General features: G+C 46.2%; 1 protein-coding gene across 1 annotated transcript in view; it reads left to right on the top strand.

Moving 5' to 3' along the window:
• zdhhc9 (zinc finger DHHC-type palmitoyltransferase 9) overlaps positions 1-19,451 on the top strand; it is a 32,373-nt gene that overhangs the window by 7,917 nt on the left and 5,005 nt on the right. The window contains exons 2-8 of the mRNA XM_061233537.1: positions 7,921-8,081; positions 12,839-12,997; positions 15,014-15,151; positions 15,984-16,032; positions 16,465-16,567; positions 18,840-18,943; positions 19,327-19,429. Of these exons, the coding sequence (XP_061089521.1) occupies positions 7,921-8,081; positions 12,839-12,997; positions 15,014-15,151; positions 15,984-16,032; positions 16,465-16,567; positions 18,840-18,943; positions 19,327-19,429 (817 nt within the window). The remainder of the gene's footprint in view (positions 1-7,920; positions 8,082-12,838; positions 12,998-15,013; positions 15,152-15,983; positions 16,033-16,464; positions 16,568-18,839; positions 18,944-19,326; positions 19,430-19,451) is intronic.

Genomic DNA, 19,451 nt, shown 5'->3' with positions numbered 1-19,451 from the left:
TGTGAGTGTGAGTGTGAGTGTGAGTGTGAGTGTGAGTGCCTGCAGATAACTTCCTTAGCTTACTGCTTTGTTTGTAGAACCATGTGACATGGACAGTGGAACTGCCTGACTAGTGTAATCAAGTGATTATGACACATGTAGATTGGAAAGCCGCAGTGAAACATCTACAGTATAATGCCCCCATTTCTTAAATGTTAAATGAGTTGACATGGGGACTAAGATTTGAGAATCAAAGGGTTGTAACCTAGGTCAAAAAGTATCAAATTATTCAAAAGAATTTCATTTTACCATAATTTCAAAAAAACGGTGTGTGTAGAGCTAGGAGTGTGCTGTGTACCACTGGGGACATCACCTCGATCATAAGATCAAAAGTGAGTGAGTATTTGTGCAGAGTTCTGGCGCTCATCTCAAGTGTGTTGCTGTTTTAAGGGGGGAAAAGCAAACACATCTGAATGCAGATCACAGCTTGCCCCTGAAACCTCAAAGAATATGATCAATATTAGGGAGTGAGGGCGGCCCCCCCGGTGGACTGGAGCCTCTGCCTCTGCACTCATATAAGGTGGTGCTGTCCTATTATTTTATCATTGATTTAATATTCATCGTTAGCCTCTGCCCGAGGGGAAGTGGGGGGGTGATGACATCGCTTGGTGCTTTTAGGAAATCGGCCGTTTGAGATGAGATCCAATATGAGAGGCGAGAGACGGCGAGTCACTCTTCAGTCAGCTCACGCCGGGGCCACGCCCCGCCCGTCCCGAGGCTTAGGCGATGTGCTTCAGCCTTTCACTTAGAGGCATGCTAATGTTCGGGTGGACTGGCTCTCTCCCCTCTCTTTGTCTCTTTCTCTCATCCTCTCCCCGTATCGATCGTACGATGTGTCTATTCGGCTGACATATGACGTAAAAAAGGGGCCGTGAGGGGCAGGAGTGCCTGCTTCCTGCTTCCACGCACCCCATCCCCCCCCCCCCTTCGCCCCACCCACACCTCCTACACGACCTGCCCACCGTTGGGCATCCTGCAGCCGCTGTGTTGATTGAGTGCTCCCTCACCCTCAATCTGTCACTGGGTGCTCCGTCTGACGGATGAGCCTTCATTCTGTCAACTGCAGGCCGAAAAAAAAAGACTTCAGGGAGCTGTTGTCGTTAGCAGCGCGATGCCTTTGCAGTGTGTGTGTGTGTGTGTGCGTGTTAGAGTCTGTGTGCATGCATGTGTCTTTGTGTGTACCTCTGTATGTGTATGTGCATGCTTGCTATGCGTGCGTGTGTGTGTATGCGTACGCACATGCATGTTCGTGTGGACAATGTATCTATGTGCAGGCTGAAATGTTTGCCTCGACATATGAGTAGATGGTAGTGTAATGTCTAGATAGTAATGTGTCTGTTGTAGGCTTGTGTATGTATGTGTGTGTATGTGTGAGTCATTGTACCGTGGGCATTGTGCCCGACAGGCACCCAGACTTCCAGGGCTTTTGTTGGGCACAAAGGTGCCTCTGTCCTCCCCCTGTTCTTGGGTAGGTCAGCGCTCCAGTGCGCGGCCAGTGAAAAATTACCGCCCCACAAAAGACACATCGACAAATGCACCCTAGCATGTGGAATAGGAAGAAAGGATGATAAACGATTGCGGCGTTGGTTATGGAGGTGCCCTTTTACCAGGACAGTAAAAGCCCAGCGGGAAATGATGCAATGATGAGGGAGCCACCTAGATTAATGTAATTATGCATGAGAGAGAGAGTTTAGCTGTCTTGACTGATTTTGCGAAAGCTTTATATTGTGCATTCAATTTACAAAATGATTACATACTTTGCTGTGGAAGAAAGTAAACCCTAAGTGCTGTAATTAGAAGACGAAAAACTCCCAGCATCTCAAACAACACAGCAGATGGGTTCCTTTTTAAGAATAAATATTTTGTAAATATGTTGACTAAAGGCAAATAAGAAATGCCTTGGCTGAGTCTCAAACAGATGATAATCCCAGAGTAATATATATATATTATGAAAAGTTTCTGAACTCATGGTGGCAAACCTGACCGTGATGGATCGCAGTTTGGATCAAAACTCTATTTGTGAAATGGAAAAAATATCTGGTTTAATTTTGGACCTCCTTTTGAGTCTCCTTTTGACTGATAGGCCTGGAATGAGATTTTCCCCCGGGCCTGTGGAAAGGAACTAATCGACAAGGTCCGGGAAGATGGCGTTTTGATGGGAACTGATGACGGAGGCGCATCCGGAATGTTTACCAGACATCAGTGCAGGAACTATACATCACTGACAGACTGTGAGTTCCTGTCTGAGGTCCCAACACTGACTATTTGCTGTCTCAATTGACTTCCTGTCCCCTGTTGTCTCATAAAAAGATAAACGATGGAACAAGCTTACGGCATTTTTCTCCAACGTGAACCAGTGAAGTTTTTTTTAATGATTGGATTTCTTTGAGTCTTTTTTTCTTTTTTTTCTTCCACCCCCCTCCCCCGGTGTGAAAAGCCCAGCTGCTGTGATGGTATGCTGACTTACCTGCTTTAATCTGAGCGCAGTATCAGAAGAGGTGGACTTTGTTTCTCTGGTTGTTGTCTGATGAGCTGTAAGACAGTCCTCCCTCCCCACACAGCCAGCGCATGTTCTGTTCTTGCTGTTACTGCAATGGAGATGACCTGGCATGCAGTCAAGAGGAAACAAAACAGAAAAACTGAGAACCGAGCTGGATTCAACTCTGAGGAATGACAATTATAAACAAACAAAAAAAACGTTTGGCATTTTTTTCTTGGGGATCTGTTGGCCAGAGGAGTTTGAAATCGACTGTGTTTTCTGTTTACCTTTGGTGTGTAACTCTTGAGCACACTACAGAGAACAGACATTGTGATCTTCTTCTTCTTCTTCTTCTTCTTATTATTATTATTATTATATACTTTATTTAAACTTGATAACATCATAGGTCAAGACATTAAAATGAAAAGAAAACATTAAAATGACAGACCTCTTTTCGTGATGGTCGAGTGGCGATATTCGAGGTCGAGGTCTAGATATTTATAATCGTTAAAATAAAATAAAAAAACCTAATAATATCTTTCCATGCTGATTTTTCTTTACTTGCTTTATTACTCTTGCCCAAAGATGTTTTCTTTTTCGAGGGGAAAGAAAATAAAGATGAATGGAATGTCTATATGCAACCGAGCGCACTGTATCTGCCATTCCTCCGTGAGGAAATTAGTCTCCTCAGTCAGTACACATGGAGTAGGACAGCCAGTAGTGTAGTGTAGTGGTTACGGCACATGACTGGGACCTGCAAGGCCGGTGGTTCGATCCCCGGTGTAGCCACAATAAGATCCGCACAGCCGTTGGGGCCTTGAGCAAGGCCCTTAACCCTGCATTGCTCTGGGGTTTGTCTCCTGCTTAGTCTAATCTAATCAACTGTAAGTCGCTTTGGATAAAAGCGTCAGCCAACTGACATGTCATGTAATGTATTGTAATACACATACAAAAAGGCCAAAGTAACATCTACATATATTCGAACAAGCATCCTTATCTGCACTGAGCAGGTGAGACTGGCCTTCATGCGTACAGGTGAGGCGTACAGGTGACACAATCAGCATGAGAGTTTGCTCAGTGCTGATAGGGCTGTAGAGTGCTGTACATAAGGCCCGAGGGGAGAAGGGAAAAACACAGGCTGAGGGGGTGATCGAGGTCATGAGCAGTACTGCACTGTCTTAGCATGTTTTAGTCTAGTAAAGAGCAGTACTGCACTGTAAAAGACGTCTGTCTTAGCATGTTTTAGTCTAGTAAAGAGCAGTCCTGCACTGTAAAAGACGTCTGTCTTAGCATGTTTTAGTCTAGTAAAGAGCAGTACTGCACTGTAAAAGACGTCTTTCTTAGCATGTTTTAGTCTAGTAAAGAGCAGTACTGCACTGTAAAAGACGTCTGTCTTAGCATGTTTTAGTCTAGTAAAGAGCAGTACTGCACTGTAAAAGACGTCTGTCTTAGCATGTTTTAGTCTAGTAAAGAGACTTAAAATCTTATTTTTCTCTCAAATAGCTTGTTTTATGTAACTTTTTGGTTGTTGGGTGAAATTGTCGTACCCCGTTGGCAAATATTGAAATTATTCAAAGTGTCACATGCTATTGGCATTGGCTTTTTGTGTTATTATAGAAATTTGAATTTTAGTATTAAAATATAAAAATACTTGGAATACATGAAAGGTTGTGGGTGGGCACACCAATAACCTTGGAGACAGTGTATGCGATACAGTGGATTTTGTTCTTGTTTGTGTCTGTCAGCATAATGTAGAAACTGCGGGAGCAAAATGGGATGGATGATGCTCTTATAGACCAGCAAGTGATATCGGGGAGTGGCGGAAAGTGCCTTGGGCCTGCGGACGGTGGAGAGCTTTTGCTGACAGTGTTTATGGGTGTCTGTGATATGGTGGCCAAAGGTAATTTTGTTATCCAGTGTAAGTCCACGGTATTTAAAGCTCTCCACCATGTGAACTGTCTCACCGTTTATGGATGTGAAGCTATGAGCTGTGCAATGGCAGTTGGAGTACCAAATAAGTTTTTTTTGTATTTTTGACATTTAACTGGAAGTAATGGTCTGTGTAAAAATAGGATATGGTGTGCCGGTAAGCCATTATAGAGTTATTGTCATGCCGGAGTGCGAGAATGGCTGTATCATCAAGAGTATTTAAAGTATATGGTGACCGGAAAGGGGCTGACAGAATCATTAGCACAGAGAGTAACAGAAAGGGGCTCAGGACTGTGGTGATGGTTGATGATGTCACAGAAAGTATACAGTCAGGGGCTCAGGACTCTGGTGATGGTTGATGATGTCACAGAGAGTACACAGACATGGGCTCAGGACTCAGCCCTGGTGATGGTTGATGATGTCACAGAACCTGCCCTAACAGCTTGCGGCCTGTCTCTGAGGAAGCTGTACACCCAGTGGTTGGGAAATGAGGGGACTTTGATGGGATGGAGTTTTTTTATATAATTTCATGACATCTAAAGGCAGAGCTGAGGCTATATGCTATATAGTTTGCAGTTCATCCATACACACACACACACACACACACACACACACACACGGAACAACAGATCAACATTTATACTTATATTTCTGTTTTATACTTTTTTTTAAATCAACTATTGTATAAAACCTGTTGTATGTGGAGATAGGGTGTGGCGCAGGGTACAAGTTAGCTTTGAGTAGCACTGGCAGGTAGATGTTTTATTTATTTCGCAATTTCCCCCAAACTCCTGAGGCTTGTTAAAAAGTTTTTGTCCAGGCATTTGTCCAAGCAGAAAGGTGTGCTACACAGTGCTTATAAGGAATGAATTACAGAGTATGAACCAGGCCCGCTAATAAAACTCACACCTGAGCAATGCGAAGCGAGATTGCCAGTTGGTGTGGGGCTGCTGTACCATAGCCAGTGCCCCAATTTTCTGTTCTAGATTTGTGGAGCGGGCGGCACGGATGGTGCAGTGGGTAGCACTGCCGCCTCACAGCAAGGAGGTCCTGGGTTCAAATCCCCGCCGGCCGGGGCCTCTCTGTGCGGAGTTTGCATGTTCTCCCCGTGTCTGCGTGGGTTTCCTCCGGGTACTCCGGTTTCCTCCCACAGTCCAAAGACATGCAGGTCAGGCTGATTGGAGAGTCTAAATTGCCCGTGGGTATGAGTGCGTGAGTGAATGGTGTGTGTGCCCTGCGACGGACTGGCGACCTGTCCAGGGTGTATTCCTGCCTTTCGCCCAATGTATGCTGGGATAGGCTCCAGCCCCCCCCCCTGCGACCCTGTTCAGGATAAGCGGGTTAAGATAATGGATGGATGGATGGATGGAATGGGAAATAAACGGGAGAGATGAACGCCCTGTGGACAGGTGGCGCGGGTACAGCCAGAGGGGCAGCATGAGGCTGGAGGACAGCACCTACACCGGGATGGATTTGCGGAGCTGGAGACTGCTGTGCAGCCCCGGCTCAGACAGTCGTGTGACTGGAGTCTAGTGGCAGAGCTCACAGGAAGTGCTGAATGCAGTGACAGACTCACTGTAATGATCTACTCTGGTTTCGAAAGTGGAGACATTAGAATACACGCGACATACAATAAGATTGAACAACAGCGACGACAAAAAAATGAATACCTAACAAGGGCTCAGCAGATGCTCGGCACAGACGAAACAATAAATAGACAATGCGCCAGAACATTCCTTACGGAGCGCTGACAACGTAATACGAGCTAAACGTCCTCTGGGCTCGATTCCAAGATGTGACAAGAACTGTTATTCTGAATTTGGCAATTACAAATTATTTGCGCCGGAAAACAACGCTGCAAGGGTACTGGAAGGGTTTGGGGACAGAGGTGACAATTTCTTTCTAAATATTGGATAGAGAGCAAAATAATACCTGTACCAACAACCAACTCATTCATTGCAGAAATATACAGAAAATCTATTAATTTGGACTAGTGTACACCAAGCATTGTCAAGCAATGACAGTGTGCTGGTAAAAAAAAGAAAGAAAAAAAAGTGACCTGATTTAAATTCAGTCGCAAAGTATAAACCTCATTTCATTTCATTTCAATTCATCGGTTCTAATCTGTTTGCATTTTCCATTAGCCCAGCCCTGCTGCAAACCATTTCATTATTCGTCAGAAATAAATAGGAGGCTATAATTAGCCTTCACTTTATCATTTTGTGAGGGTTATATAACGGCAGTTTTATGCTTGTAGTTCAGTTTACTTCCCACTGGTTAAAGAACAATGATAGTACAGCACCTAGAGAAATATGGAAAACTTTTAAAATAGGCTACAGCCACATGTCTGTGATTCTAATAAGCACATGGATTTGCAGCATGTGAAAGTGTGGAAAAGCTGCTGTCACTCACAGTGAAGTGAACCAATTAACCCATTGCACCTCCCCCTGGATGACTGAGGAGGTGCAATGCGATAATTGTCTGACGCATGCAATCAAAGGAGGCTCTTCTGACCTCATGCTGGGGGATGCCTGAAATGCAGGCGGAAGAACTGCTTTGACTAAAATGGTGGCCCTAATTATGAGTCATAAACTTAAATCAGACAGGATACTGCCATCTCGTTTGTCAAGCCCCTTTAAAGTAAAATTTAAACACACACATACACCCACATCCTTCCTGTACCGCTGATTTGATCAAAAAAGTTACATTTTCCAAAATGCACTTACATGTAACTACATGTAACTATTTTTATTGCCTCGTGGGCCATGCGGAATACACTCCACATGCGTAAACAGGCCCTACTGTGTCTTATCCACGCACTGTAAAGGAACCGTGTGAATCCCTGTGCATGGAGACAGAAGCTACACTCCTGCCCCTTCTATTCTTAACCCTGCAGAGGTCTGTGGTGAACACCAATCTGCTGCAGCACTAGACTTGCCAAGCTTGTGGAAAAGTGCTTTTAGGACACTGGGCCGGAGGACCTGTTTACAGTTTACCGCCTACTGTGTCTGCGATTAGTACTCGGGCTCCTTTTCCGTGCGAGGCTCCCTGTGGTTAAATATTGGCCTCCCTGGTCTCTATATCAGGATCAAGTGTATATCAGTATCAGTATCGAGTGATTACTTTCTTATTAGCATTGGGCTGTTGCAACATCTGATCAGTGATTTTGCAATGTAACCATTTTTGTCACGTTTGCCTTCTGATTGGCTTTGTTTTAAGTGTGGGATCCAGGTTCAGAAAGTAAAAGTCCTCCCCAGGATTTTGTCTGAATCACCTTCCTTTGATAATTACTACAATTCTTAAGCCATGGGGTGGAACTAATTAATTGAATCAGCTGGCTGACTTCATGGGTGGAAGAAACACTTGGCGGGATTTTAACTTTCTGACCCCTGGATTATACACGTGTTTGGTTGCCACCTGTGCTTTGGGGGAATTCATTGCTGGGTTTTCTAAATGCTTTTTGTCCCTCTCAGGTGTCCGTACCTGGCGGTGCACCTGTCCCCTGCCATCCCGGTCTTTGCCGTCCTGCTCTTCCTGTTTGTCATGGCCATGCTGCTGAGGACCAGCTTCAGCGACCCAGGGGTGCTACCCCGCGCCCTTCCTGATGAGGCCACGTTCATCGAGATGGAGATCGGTAGGTCACCCCCCCCCCCCCCCCCCTAAAAAAAATCAAGCCGGCATGCGGGACAGGAAGAGATCAATGCGCTGGAGATTTCATTACAAACAAACACAGGAGATGGTGCACTGTCAAAAGAACAACACAATTCAAAAGATATGGTAGGCCAGGCTCTATTTAGTTCCTGAATTGAATTGAATAATTTGATCAAACAATAAACTGTGCAAACGCTTTGGCCTCGGCCTCCGTCAGGGCACCGACGGTTGCGCTGGCGAGAGCTGAATCCGAAACGTTTGCAGTTTATTTCCGATCAAAATGTATAACGAGAGAGGGTGCAGCCTACCTAATTCGAGAGATATTACCTGATCCTTTCAATTACACCCAAAGCCCACATGGCTCCACCCACAGTGAAAAATAAATAGGGCAACAGACCTGCCCCTCCCAATAAATGATTGTTTGGCTAGGGTGCAGCATGACTCTTTTTTTATTATGTATTCATTTACATCTGTTACACTTTAAGTTTATTAAGCCAGCCCAGAGCCTATGCTTCCAATCCTCTGCCTTGTGCCGAGGTTTTCTTCCTGGCAACACTCACTTTTTTTATCTTTTTTTAAAATTTATTTATTTTTTACCTCGCCTAGTTTTCATTTGCCCCCTGTTTTCATGGCTTTGACCGACTCGGCCCGTGTCATAGGATTGTCCTATTTCTTTCTTCGTAAAATGACGCAACTTGAACACGAACGACGGACCGATAAAACTGGTCGGCAGAGAGACCGTGTGTGATCGATCGCACCCCATCCCATCGCCATATACGTCACAGGACAGGGCTTTGTCTTTTTTTAATGAATTGGACTGTCCTGCACAGTTAATTCTGTCGCCCTCTCTGCCTGACTGGCGTAACACGCTTTGGCCTCGGCTGTATTTAATGGGGGTTTTTTCTGGTGCGTGACCCCCCCCGGCACGTTTCCCCACAGTGAGCCAGCCGGCCAGTCTGTGTGTCTGAGAGACGCAGCCCTCCCTGTCTGCAAGCGAATGTGCCTCTGCCCTGCACCCCCTCCCCCCCTCCCACCGTTCTGTCCGCAGTCCGTGTCTACCGCAAAGATTCACACTGCCCTTCACGTGTCCCCTTCCTCTCTGATTATGGACGGAGGGAGAGAGGAGGGAGGGGGATGGGGCTCGGTCGGAGGTCCACTCCGTGTGATGTAGGAGCTCCCGGTGTAATGAATTCAGCCGCAGGCTGCAGGTGGTCGGCTGAGAGAGCTCCAGGGGCGGCCAGTGTGTCATCGCTGTGACTCGGGCCCTTACCGCCTCGGGCCCTTACCGCCTCGGGCCCTTACCGCCTAGGGCCCTTACCGCCTCAGGCCCTTACCGCCTCGGACCCTTCCCGCCTAGGGCCCAGAGGCTGCTGTCCGATGGGTTGGCATTTATATAGCGCCTTTCTCCAAAGTGCTGTACAATCCATGCTTCTCATTCACCTCATATGCCGTTCATACACACACTCACACACCAATGGCGATGGGAAGCAAATGCAAGGCACCAACTCCGGGACTCAGGGACTCGCCCAGGGCAGGATCGAACCGGCAACCCTCAGACTGCCAGGCGACTGCTCTTACCGCCTGAGACAATGTGCTTGCGCTGGAGCGGTTCTTCTGAAGGATGCCAAATGGTGGTGATGCCTCTCCCTTTACGAGCCCCAACATGAAGGCCATGGTGCCACTACCAGGAAGTAAAGGATACACACTCAGACCTTGAATGAGTGAATAGATTAATATATAAATATATGAATATACTTATTGATTAATTGAATGAAGTGGTAAATAGATGAGCATTAAACATACAAACTCTTCATGTATTTTCAAGAACAAGGGTTCTGGATGGATGTTGTACCAGTTGGTTCAGGTTTTCATTGTTACGTAACTTTAGTTAACCGAAAGTCAGCTCACTTTGATTTCTTCATCTAAATTCATTGCTTGAGAATGAATGCCATTGGTCTGCTCGTTAAAAGGAGAAAAACCTGGCTGGCTGGTTTCAGGGACTGCATCTGCGTTTCCTAGAGCTTGTGACAGCTTTTTGTTACGGTTGTTGTTGATTAACAGGTTTCAAACCTAACTGCCGAAGGCCTGTCCTCTGGGAAAAACGCAAAAAGAGTCAGGTATGTGTGTGGGGCTCACTCCCCTAAGCATGAGGTAGGGGGAGGTGCTAGTCTGGTGGTGAAACACCTGCTGTTTTGCCCGGCGTCACATCAGTGTGCTAAGCGCTGTGGTCCAGGAGAACTGCTTATCGGATGCAGCCTCTTCCTGGAATGCAGAAGAGCGGTGGCGTTGGGCAAACACCAGGCCTGCGGAGGGAAGCCCCAGTGCTAGCATCCGTTCTGCCGGGTGTTTGGCGGCCATTTTAATTCAATACATTAATCCTTTTTTATTGTCGGTTTTAGATTAGGTTATATAAAAGGATTTACCACCCCCCCCCCCCGATGAAACATATCTGTGAATTCCCTATTCCTTTTTTTTTAAATTGTGTTCTTCATACCTTCTTCATTCAATGAACAAATACTGTACTTATTTCTTTTTGTATTGTTTTTTCCACTTTTTCATTATTACTTCCTGAGAACAGGAAAGTAATAATGGGTGAACTTTCAATCTTTATAGTTCATGAGAAAGCTTCACTTGAATATAATTTGATGTTGGGCGGCCTGTAGCGTAGTGGTTAAGGTAAATGACTGGGACACGCAAGGTCGGTGGTTCTAATCCCGGTGTAGTCACAATAAGATCCGCACAGCCGTTGGGCCCTTAACCCTGCATTGCTCCAGGGGAGGATTGTCTCCTGCTTAGTCTAATCAACTGTAAGTCGGTCTGGATAAGAGCGTCTGCCAAATGTATTTTAATGTAAATGTTACCATTGCATGCATTTTCCCGTGCTGCAAGTTGGTAAAAGTGGTTTCCCCTCACCCTGCTGTTAAGTGACATAACTGCTTACAGTATATGGAGCAGTTTCAAATTCCTTCCCTGCTTCTGACTGTTTGGAGCCACCTTGATTTGGCAGCAATACAAACCTCCACATGAGAAGTAAACAACCCAATGGCTGGCCAATGCACTGTGTCACAGTCCAATTCTATTTCTGGACGGAGATATTCTACAGGTTGAGCACCTTGTGAGAAGATTCTTGTCCTTGAGCTGCTGACATTGAATTGCTGTTGATATTAAGTTTCAGTACCTGCACTGCAAAGAAAAACTTGTCTTAAAATTGTATTTTCTTCTCTGAAGTAAGCTTGTTTTAAGTTACTGTTTGATTCTTGAGGGTCATTTTCTGACCCCGTTGGCAAATCTGGAAATGAGTAAAAGTTTCTGACCTCATTGGCAATAAGTAATTGAAATAAGATTTTTAGGTCTAAATATACGATTAGAATGTAAGACTGTTTTTCAGTGTGGTTAGCATGCATGTTGAAGTGCACATAGTAAAGATTGGGAGTCTGGGGAGGGGGTGGGGGGTGTGGGTGGAGGAATGATCAGATAATTTAAGGAGATTTAGTAAACACAATGATTGAAAAGTTTCAATGAACTGAGTAACGTGACTGTCTCTACGTTGGGCGTAAGTTATCTTCAGAACGGAGCTTAACCTCGTTTTCACTCTGACAGTTACCATGGTGACTGCTGTTTGGGTGTGGGGTTGAAAGTCCATTCTTTGATCATGCTTGCACAAACAGCCCGGGCGTGTGAATAATTAGATTTACTCAGCTTTGGCTTTGGCTTTTCTCCCTCACGTGCATCGAAATAAAATATCCTCAAGGCTTTGTAGTCTGCAAACGGCTTAAAGATATCAAATAGAAAATATGAATAATTCACATGCTTATTTAAACAAACGGTTTCAGTGAAAGGTCAATACGTCCTCCCAGGGGTGTGAGTGCAAGTTCACTGGGAGATCAGAAATATCACTGTAATGGGGGTAACATTACATAACAGTAAGGAGAAGTGTTATGATGGTTGTTATGTTGTTATGATGGACAGTCATAAACAAATGTAGTCCCTGCACTGGACAGAACGGCCTACAGCAAGGCTGCCCAGCCCTGTTCCTGGAGATCTACCGTCCTGCAGGTTTTCATTTCAAGCCTAATTTGGCACTCCTGATTCACCTAATTAGCCGTTCAATGAGACCTCGAGCTGTTCAATGAGGTGTGCTTTGTTTGGGCTGGAGTGAAAACCTACAGGACGGTAGATCTCCAGGAACAGGGTGGGGCAACCCTGCTCTTGTCCTTAAATGAGGTGTGTTTTTTAGGTTTGGAGTGAAAACCTACGGGAAGGTAGATCACCAGGAACAGTGTCGGGCAGCCTTCACCTAGAGTGACTTCCCTGGTGTCTGTGCGGTTCAGTTTGTCTGAACTATTTACTTTACTAAAGCCTTTCATCCTGGCTTCTCTGCTGTGTAAAAACATAATCAGTCCTCAGGTTAAGTATGCTGGAGCCCTCAGCTGACCTTGTGCAATGAGGAGTTTGCTGCTCTGTTTATGTGGGTGGGGCGCGAGGCGCAGTGTTGCAGCCTCGTCTGAAGCGCCACCTTGTTATTGGCCAGCCTGTAGCGTAGTGGTTAAGGTACATGACTGGGACCCGCAAGGTCGGTGGTTCGATCCCCAGTGTAGCCACAATAAGATGGGCCCTTAACCCTGCATTGCTCTAGAGGAGGATTGTCTCCTGCTTAGTCTAATCAACTGTAAGTTGTTCTGGATAAAACCGTCAGCCACATGAAGTGTAATGTTGTTCATGTAATGTTTGATTCCTCAGAGGCGGCCAACGGGAACGTCCCGACGGGCCAGCGGCCCCCTCCCCGGATCAGGAACGTCCAGATTAACGGGCAGATCGTGAAGCTCAAGTACTGCTACACCTGCAAGATCTTCCGCCCTCCCCGCGCCTCCCACTGCAGCATCTGCGATAACTGTGTGGGTGAGTGTGGCACAGCCGGCACCGTCCTCTTCCTCACTTACCACTGCTCATACCGCCATCCTCTTCCTCACTTACCGCTGCTCATACCGCCATCCTCTTCCTCACTTACCACTGCTCATACCGCCATCCTCTTCCTCACTTACCACTGCTCATACCGCCATCATCTTCCTCACTTACCACTCCTCATACCGCCATCCTCTTCCTCACTTACCGCTGCTCATACCGCCATCCTCTTCCTCACTTACCACTGCTCATACCGCCATCCTCTTCCTCACTTACCGCTGCTCATACCACCATCCTCTTCCTCACTTACCACTGCTCATACCGCCATCCTCTTCCTCACTTACCACTGCTCATACCGCCATCCTCTTCCTCACTTACCACTGCTCATACCGCCATCCTCTTCCTCACTTACCACTGCTCATACCGCCCTCCTCTTCCTCACTTACCACTGCTCATACCGCCATCCTCTTCCTCACTTACCGCTGCTCATACCACCATCCTCTTCCTCACTTACCACTGCTCATACCGCCATCATCTTCCTCACTTACCACTCCTCATACCGCCATCCTCTTCCTCACTTACTGCTGCTCATACCGCCATCATCTTCCTCACTTACCACTCCTCATACCGCCATCCTCTTCCTCACTTACTGCTGCTCATACCGCCATCCTCTTCCTCACTTACCACAGCTCATACCGCCATCCTCTTCCTCACTTACCGCTGCTCATACCGCCATCCTCTTCCTCACTTACCGCTGCTCATACCGCCATCATCTTCCTCACTTACCACGGCTCGTGGCATTGCAGTTACGGGTTACTTCAGACCCACAGCACCCAGTTTATGCAAGGGGGGGGACTACTGACAGAGGTCCTGATGTGGATGTAAATAGCCTGAAATTTAGCCTTTAAAAGAGTGCTTCTGCTCATTTATGGAAAAAGATACTTAGCTCACTGTGACACATAATGTTTGAAGCAAACAAAAGTAAATTTAATTTCAAGTATGATATTTTTGAATTATATGTGAGTATCTATGATCCATAACCCAGCTTTATCAAAATTAATAAATTACTCCTTTATGATTAGAGCATACATTATTTTATGAACCCAGATGAAACACTGGATATCCGGCTGCTTCTGTATTCACTGTGTATGTAGCTGATGAGTGATGGGTGATGAGTGTACTATAAAGCGTCTCCATATGGACATTAGGCTTGCTGATTGAAGTGTACTTTGTCTCATTTTGATAGGTGATTATAATAAATTAGCTTTGATTTGGTTTCCTCTTGTGTATCACGCGATTGACACACAGAAGCAGTAGGAATGGATGATATTAGAAGTCAAACCGGCCTCAGACACTCCAGACAAAAGAGAGCCTGTCTCAGGCGTAAACGTGCTTGTCTGTCTGTCTGTCAGGCTTTTCTGAGTAATGCTGACTCAGCATGACTCAGCTGCTGGAACAGGGTTGCTTTTAACAAAATGGCCGCACACCAAGACAAGAATAATGTGGTGTCATTGACAGATGCGTATGTATGAATATAACACTCAAATGGTGTAGAGAATAATAACTTGCCATCTCTTTGGCCAGTGTTGTCAGGCACACACACACACACACACACACACACACAAAGGATTTTAATAAATTAATGAGGCTGCACGACAGTGTTTATGTAAAATAAATACAATGTTAAATTCCTTCCAGGTTATATGAGGTGCAAAGCTGTGTGCTGTACACGGTTTCACACCGCTCCCTGGCACTGCGTTGTGCCATACCCCTCCAAGTCTCCATCCTGGCTCTTCTCCAAGGAGAGGAAGCAGAGAGAGGCTGCATGCAGTTATATTTAGCCCTGACAATTTAGGAGAGGGCACTTTCTCACCTGCCTTTGAAAGCGACACTGCTGCCCTTGGCAACATTTCTCACATTTTGTGAAGGACACGCTGTGTGATTATGATTGACACCCTTGTCCCCCCCGTTCTCTCTCTCTCTCTCTCTCTCTCTCTCTCTCTCTCCCCCCAGATCGCTTCGACCATCACTGTCCGTGGGTGGGCAACTGTGTCGGCCGGAGGAACTACCGCTACTTCTACCTGTTCACACTGTCGCTATCCCTCCTCACCATCTACATCTTCACCTTCAACATCGTCCACGTGGTGCTGCGTGAGTGGCCTTCCTGGGGATGTCCGTGGGGGTGTGGCCTGTGTCTGGAGGGGGTCTGGTGGGAGGGGCTTCCATAGGCGCATAGCTTGCACACCGGGGGTCGTGGCTTGAGAAGGATTTCTGTGAGGGCGTGGCCTCTGCTCAGGCCGTTGTGGCCTGAAAGGAGCTTTGAGGAATGAAATGTCTTTCAAATTTCATGTGTCATTTCAGCCACGGTACTGCATATTTGTAGGCATATACACTCAGTGAGCACTTTATTAGGTATTTATTAGACATATATTTTTCTTCTGCTGCTGTAGCCTATCCACTTTGACGCATTGTGTGTTCAGAGAGGCGTGGTTATTTACATTACTGTTACTTACTAAAATTTGGTCTGAAAAACAGTTGAACCTCATGAAAGTCTGCATACTTTTATGCATTTAGTTGCTACCACATGGTTGGCTGATTCCAACATGGTGTACAGGTCTACCTAATAAAGTGATCACTGAGTGTATTTCTTAAGTCTAAACAGTTCAGTGCTGTAAGTAGCAGTTTGAAACTGCTTGCCTTTCATTTACCCCAGGTTTCTTTCTCATGCAAAGTAAAAGGCAAGACAAGACAAAGGCGGTAATAGGGGACATTAATCAACTCTAAGCTCGAGATCCTGCTTAAGAGAGCAGGCTCTTTCCATTTGACCTCTAGTTTGCGTGTCTCTACAACAGAACATAGATAGGTGAATAAGGTACCTATGTTTGATAGTGCGTGTGTGTGTGCAGTGGGGTGTGTATTCGCACGAGTGTTAATGTACGTGAGTGTGGATCTCTGCGTACTGACAACGTGGGTCTGTCCGCAGGTTCGGTGGATTCTGGGTTTGTGAGCGCCATTCGAGACACGCCTGGAACATATCCTTTCAGCAGAGCTCTGCTGCGTCTTATATCTAGACTTACAATTGTATTTCTATTGCTTTTTTGATAAATAAGACAACGATATTGCCAATGTAATGAGACATTTTGACTCATTTCAAGATCTGGCAATGGGGTAAGAAAATTTCACTCAGCAAACAAACATTAAAGCAGGCCAATGTTTTCAACTTGAGAGTAAAGTCTCATAACGAGACTTTATGTTTTTTGCAGTCTGCACTTTCCCCTCTGTGAGGGAGAGAGACAGAGGAGCTGGAGGAGATGTGTAAAACATGGAACGTTAATGTAAAACGTGATCGAATGTAAAACGAGCACTCAGAAGTGCCCATGTAATGTAATGTAATGTAATGTAATTAGCCTTGTGAAAGTCCTCCCTGGCTCTGTTGATCTTCCCTTAACCCACCCCCCCTGCACTGTGCTGGAGGTGCTGGTGTGCTTCTTCACCCTGTGGTCCGTGGTGGGACTGACCGGCTTCCACACCTACCTGATCTCCCTCAACCAGACTACCAACGAGGACGTGAGTAACTCCCAGCATTCCCTCTGTGCCGCAGGGCGGCCTGTAGCGTAGTGGTTAAGGTACATGACTGGGACCCGCAAGGTCGGTGGTTCGATCTCCGGTATAGCCACAATAAGATCTGCACAGCCGTCGGGCCCTTGAGCAAGGCCCTTAACCCTGCATTGCTCCAGGGGAGGACTGTGTCCTGCTTAGTCTAATCAACTGTACGTCGCTCTGGATAAGGGCGTCTGCCAAATGCCAATAATGTAATGTAATGTAATGCCGTGTACACTGCAGCGCAGACTCTGTCCTCTGGGCAGCATGTCAAAAACCCAAAATAAATATGAGGAAACGGCGCATTAAAAATTTGCACATGACACAAGCACAACACTGAAAATGTTTAACTAAGGCTTGGGTTCTACTTTGCCTGAATGATTTCTTTATTTCTCCTGTCCTCCCTGGGCATTGGCCGTGCCGGGAGCCCAAGGCTGTGCATGCAGAAACACACAGAAAGTACAAGCCGGAGACTGTTTTCCTGCCTTATGTATGCCTCCCTAATCTGGCTAATAATAGAGGCATCAATACCTGCTAGGCTCCTTTGCTTGCCAGAAGTGGGCCGGCTTGTAGCGCGTCAGGGGGGGGGGGCGGGGAGAGCACCTACAGGCCTGTGTGGTTGGCCTGGTTTGTCTGGAAATGCCACAGTGGACTTCCTGTCAGTGAGGAAGCCCCTAACACGCCACGGACCTTGAATGTTGTCTTTGACCATTAACAGTGGAGTTGGATAGAGTGGAATTTGTTCTGCCGAAGTCAGTGACTCTGAGGTGTGTCCAGATTTGCATTGGCATTTGACCTAATTTGCAAAACAATAAAGCAATCTTCCTGTCAGTCATCACATCGGATTGGAGTCATATATTTTATATATAGGGCCTCTGTACTGATGTGGCATGACAGAGCGAAGTGATAAGATTGGCGTCGAAAGAAAATAAGTCCTCAGCAAGAAAGGGGAACCAAAGAGGAACCACAGAAACAAAGACACCTCCCCCGCCCCCCCCCCCCCCCCCCCCCCCCCCTAACCCAGGCACAAGACTGTGACTGTTACCGAACCAAGAGGGCCAAAGTCCAGTCACACTGCTGATCATCACACTATCAGAGTTTAATCTTGACTATTGATTCAATTCTGCACTTGCTATAAGGAGGAGGCTGACAGTCCACAGGGCCTCAGGGCTTCCTCTTCATGCTGGTGCAGTTGTGCAAATGAAGATGCCTGGTTTTATATTTTATGTCTGATAATTTACAATACCAGTGAAGGAGGGACATCATATTTGTCACATCCTTGGCCATTCCCATGACAGTTATAATGCAAATTTGACAACACGCAAATTTATGGTCACACATTTAGCACCAGTGGTCCAATATGTAAATTTGCTGGTAAGTGCAAATGTGGTCGATTGGTCATCACCTTCCGTTTCAGTAAGTATGTTTTCATTAAAACAAGGAAGTTTTTTTTTTTTTTTTTTTGGTGACTTCATTTGTTTGTTTTGCCAAAGATAAATGTCCTTCTAAAGCATTTTCACGCTTGTTCACTGAATTCACTATGAAGCTGGTCACATCCCATTTGGCTGTTGTTAGTGAAGGCTACTGCTCTGCTAAGATTATGTATAAAATGTATAAATTAGAATTCAACTCAATCAGGAACAAACCAGACTAAAAGGCTGTTGATAACCATTTCAATAAGAACAGTAACAACAACATGATCTGGAACATAAATATTTCCTTTTAAGTGTATGTTCCAGAGTGGTTGGTTTCTGTGGAAATAACTGCCATGACTGTGTTTCCCCCAACCAGGAACCTCACCAAATTTCTCACAAGATCTATTTTTTTAGGTCAGCAGTGCCCCAGGGGGAAATGATGTCTAAAAAAGAAACTGTGCTTTTGAATAAGGTATAAGCGCAGAGAAATGCGTTCGCTAATGCCGCGTCTCCCACTGTTTGTCAAGTCCCAGGCCGCTGTGACTGCTGCGAGAAGGCTGTGTGTGGTTTATAGGCAGCGTTGTGTGTGTTACTGGCCTCTTTTCCTCTTGAGTAGGAAGGAGTGGGGCGACCTGCAGTGTAGTGATTAGCAAGGTCGGCGGTTCGATCCCCAGTCTAGCCACTATGAGATCCGCACAGCCGTTGGGTCCTTGAGCGAGGCCCTTAACCCTACATTTCTCCAGGGGAGGATTGTCTCCTGCTTAGTCTAATCAACTGTACATGCCATTAATGTAATGAGTGATGGGTTGGCTTTCGTCTTGCAGATCAAAGGCTCGTGGTCCGGGAAGAATCGGGTCCAGAACCCGTACAGTCACAGGAATTTTCTGAAGAACTGCTGCGAGGTGTTGTGTGGACCTGCCTACCCCAGGTAAGACCTGTTCTCTCTCTCTCTCTCTCTGACTCATTCTCTCTCATTCTCATTCTCTCTCATTCTCTCTCTCTCTCTATCTCTCTCTGACTCTCTCTACATAATGACGCTCTGTCGCTGGCTCTCTCAACAACTATCTCTCTGTGACTCTCTTTCCCTTTGGCTCTCTTTATCTCTCTCCCTCTCTCTTTCCTCTCTCCCTCCCTCAGGCTCTCTCGCTCTCTTCCAAGCCCCCCTCTCACTCTTTCTTCCTCCCTCCCTTTCTCACACTCTCTCTCTCTCTCTCTCTCTTTCCCTCCCCTCTGTGCGTGTTTGATGTGGTCCCATGTGTATATTACGGTGGAGATGTAGATCGGTTATATTGCCTTCTCCCTTCTTCGTAGTGTGCTGGACAAACGAGCGCCGATACAGGAGGGGTCAGCCGGCCCCACTGCCGGCCCAGTGCCGGAAACCTCCGCCGGTCCGGTCCCTGAGCCTGCGACCACAGTAAGCCCGCTCACGCTCCTCC

The sequence above is a fragment of the Conger conger genome, chromosome 3 (assembly GCF_963514075.1).
Source record: "Conger conger chromosome 3, fConCon1.1, whole genome shotgun sequence".
Taxonomy (NCBI): Eukaryota; Metazoa; Chordata; class Actinopteri; order Anguilliformes; family Congridae; genus Conger; species Conger conger.
The sequence above is the reverse complement of the archived record's forward strand: the minus strand, read 5'-3'. Positions and strand labels throughout refer to the sequence as shown.